The following is a 3,241-nucleotide window of genomic DNA, read 5'->3' on the forward strand; positions in this document are numbered from 1 at the left end:
GCACAGCCCTCCTCTGGGCTCAAAAAACCTTCCCTGCACCTCCTGACCAGAGCCAGCTCTGAAAACCCAATTTCTGTGGCTCCTCCTCTGCTCTGACCCAGAGAAGGGATGTCCCAGGGACCCCTGTGGGGGAAATTCATGTCAGGATGCTGCCAACCCCAAAGAACAGCAGCTGTGGGGTGGGAATTCCAGTCAGGATGCTGCCAACCCCAAAAAGGAACAGCTGTGGGGTGGGAATTCCAGTCAGGATCCTGCCAACTCCAAAGAACAGCAGCTGTGGGGTGGGAATTGGGTCGGGGCATTGCCAACCTCAAAAAGCAGTAGTTGTGGGGGAGAAATTTGTGTTGGCATTCTGCCACCCCAAAGAGCAGCAGTTGGGGGTGGAAATTCAGATCAGGATGCTGCCAACCCCAAAGAGCAGCAATTATGGGGTGGAAATTCAGATCAGGATGCTGCCAACCCCAAAGAGCAGCAACTGTGGGGTGGGAATTGGGGTCAGGATGCTGCCAACCCCAAAGAACAGCAGCCTTGGGGTTGGGGGCCCATCCTGGTGTTGTCCATCCCTCTGAGCCTGCTGTCCCCTTTCCCTGCAGGGCTCTGCCGTCCCTGGCAGCTCGAGGGAAGATGAACAAGATGAAAAACTTCAAGAGGAGATTTTCGCTCTCGGTGCCGCGCACGGAGACCATCGAGGAGTCCCTGACAGAGTTCACGGAGCAGTTCAACCAGCTCAACAACCAGAGGAACGAAGGTGAGGAGCCCCTGGGCTGGGTGAGAGCCTCTCCAGGCACCTCGGGGTTTGTGGAAGTGTCTGCCCCTTGTTCTGTGTGAGCAACACCTCGGCATTAAAGCTGCACAGAGATTTATCCTTCACCAGGAAAGCTGGATGGGAGGGAAGGGAATTTGCACAAAATGGGGAGCTGTGGTTAAGGTGGAGGGTGGGGACATGTGGGATCTCCCCCTGCCTCCCCAGAAGAGGGGGGTGACCCCTGTGGGGGCTCCAGGCTGACGTTCCCAAAGCCAAAGGGGCTGTTCTGTCCTGGGCAGCGCCCGGGGCTCGCTGGAGCAGCCTTTGCCCCTCCCTGTGCGTTGGTTTTGAGCCCCCAGGGAGATGAAGGGTTAAATCCAAACCTGACACAGCCCCTGTGCCAGCACAGCCCCTGGGGCAGGCTGGGTTAAATCCCAACCTGGGCAAGGTGCAGGCTGGGGCAGGCTCGGGGCAGGCTGGGGATGCTGCAGGCACTGGGAGCAGCCCAGCCTGGGCAGCCGTGCTCGGGCAGAGCTGGGCAGAGCTGGGCAGGGCTTGGGCAGAGCCAGGCTGGGCTTGGGGAGAGATGGGCAGGGCTGGGCAGAGCCTTGTAGAGCTGGGCAGGGCTTGGGCAGAGCTTGGGGAGTTGGGCAGAGCTTGGGCAGAGCCAGGCAGAGCCAGGCTGGGCTTGGGGAGCCGGGCAGAACTGGGCTGGGCTCAGGGAGCCTGACATAGCTGGGCAGAGCCTGGGCAGCCTGGCAGAGCTGGGAAGAGCTTGAGGAGCTTGGGCAGAGCCTGGGGAGAGCTAGGCAGAGCCTGGGCAGGGCTTGGGGAGCTGGGCAGAGCCGGGCTGGGCTCAGGGAGCCGGGCAAAGCTGGGCAGAGCTTGGGGAGCTGGGCAGAGCCTGGGGCAGAGCTGGGCAGAGCTCCTGGGGAGCTGGGCAGAGCCGGGCTGGGCTCACACCGGGTAAATCCCAGCCACACCACGCTGCCTCCTGCCAGCTGTGCCACAGCCTGGCCTCTCCCGTGCCCCCAGCTCCCGTTCAGGCTCTGTTTGCCCTCTCGGAAGGGGCTGAGCCCTGATGTCAGTGCCTGGCACGGGGAGGGCCCGGCCGTGCCAGCCTGGCTGCCCAGGATGCTGGAGCTCCTTCAGGGCAGGATCTCTGGGGCTGTCCTTGGGCTCGCTGTGTCCTCATGATCCAGAGCCCGCCCTGGTGACAGCCAGGGCCAGCTCAGGTGATCCTGGCTCCAGGGACAGGGGCAGATTGTGACCGTGGTCACAAGGGTGTTTGGGTGAAGGAAGAGACGGAGATCTTTGACTCCATTACAGAAGGCTTGATTTATTATGTTATGATACATACATCTACTATACTGTACTAAAAAGAAAAAGAAAGGAGAGTTTCTAGAAGCTGCTAGCTACTTAAGAATAGCAAGTAAAGAATGAATAACAAACCAGCAGAGATCTCAGTTCTGGATTGGTCATTAATTATAAACATGCAAGTTGGGCCAATCCAGACAGACTTGTTGCATTCTACAGCAGCAGATAATCTATTGTTTATGTCTTGTTGCTGAAACTCTCAACTTCAGCAAGAAAAAACCTGAAAGAGGATTTTTCATAAAAGAAATGTCTGTGACAGCAGATCCCAGCAGGGATCCACACCTGGGCTCTCCCTTCCTCAGGGAATTGCCTGGAGTTTGGTTTCCCTCCAGCCTCAGAAATCTCTGGTGTTCCCAGGCTGAAAATCCCAAACCTTGGCGGCTCTGAGTGCCAGAATCACAAAATCAGGGAAGATTTGGGTTGGAAGGGACCCCAAAGCTGCTCCCATTCCACTTGCACCATGCCATGCTCCAGAGCTGCTCTGGCTCCTGTGAGGGGACAGGCAGGGGACAAAGCTGCCCCAGGTGGTGAGAAATCCCCAGCCCTGTCCTCCCCATCCCCTCATTCTCACCACCTCACCCCCACAAATGCTGATAAAAGGAGCAAAAACAGGTTTGGGTTGGTTTTTTTTTTTATTCCAGGCTGGAAAATCAAACAGCTTTCCAGCCTGGACACATCGTGTCACCAGCAATGTCACCTTGGTGGAACCTGAGCCTGTTTTTTACAGAGGGATCAGGGCTGGGTGGGTTTGGGGGCATCCATCAGCAGCCCCCAAACACCCACAGCCTGCTCTGCCCTCCCAAAATTCAGTGTTTGGGCTGGAAAGGACAAACCAGAGCCCCCAGGGGAACACCAGGCCCTGAAGAAATGATGGTGAGGGGGAGGAAGGAGGGTGAAGAACCCGAGCTCAGAGCCTGGAGAGGAGGCAAAGGAATTCAAAGTTCTAATTCACACTCAGCAAAGGAATTCAAAGTTCTAAGGCAGGCAGGCAGGCAGAGGAGGGTCCTGGCCCCTTTCCTTGGGAGATCAAAGCTTGTTTGGGCAGAGGAGGAGTTGAAATATAGAAATATATTTATAAAAAAGGGCTGCCTGTGGCTGCTTTCCTTCCTTTGGTGTGGC

The 3,241-nt window shown here is 57.0% G+C and overlaps 1 protein-coding gene across 1 annotated transcript in view; it reads left to right on the forward strand.

Moving 5' to 3' along the window:
- Positions 1–600: 600 nt before the first annotated feature.
- The window catches only part of CDK18 (cyclin dependent kinase 18), a 33,968-nt gene continuing 31,327 nt past the window's right edge, over positions 601–3,241 (forward strand). Inside the window, 1 exon segment of the mRNA XM_005428117.3 lies at positions 601–768. Coding sequence (XP_005428174.1) covers positions 625–768 — 144 coding nt within the window. The 5' untranslated portion in view covers positions 601–624.

The sequence above is a fragment of the Geospiza fortis genome, unplaced genomic scaffold (genome assembly GCF_000277835.1).
Source record: "Geospiza fortis unplaced genomic scaffold, GeoFor_1.0 scaffold391, whole genome shotgun sequence".
NCBI lineage: Eukaryota > Metazoa > Chordata > Aves > Passeriformes > Thraupidae > Geospiza > Geospiza fortis.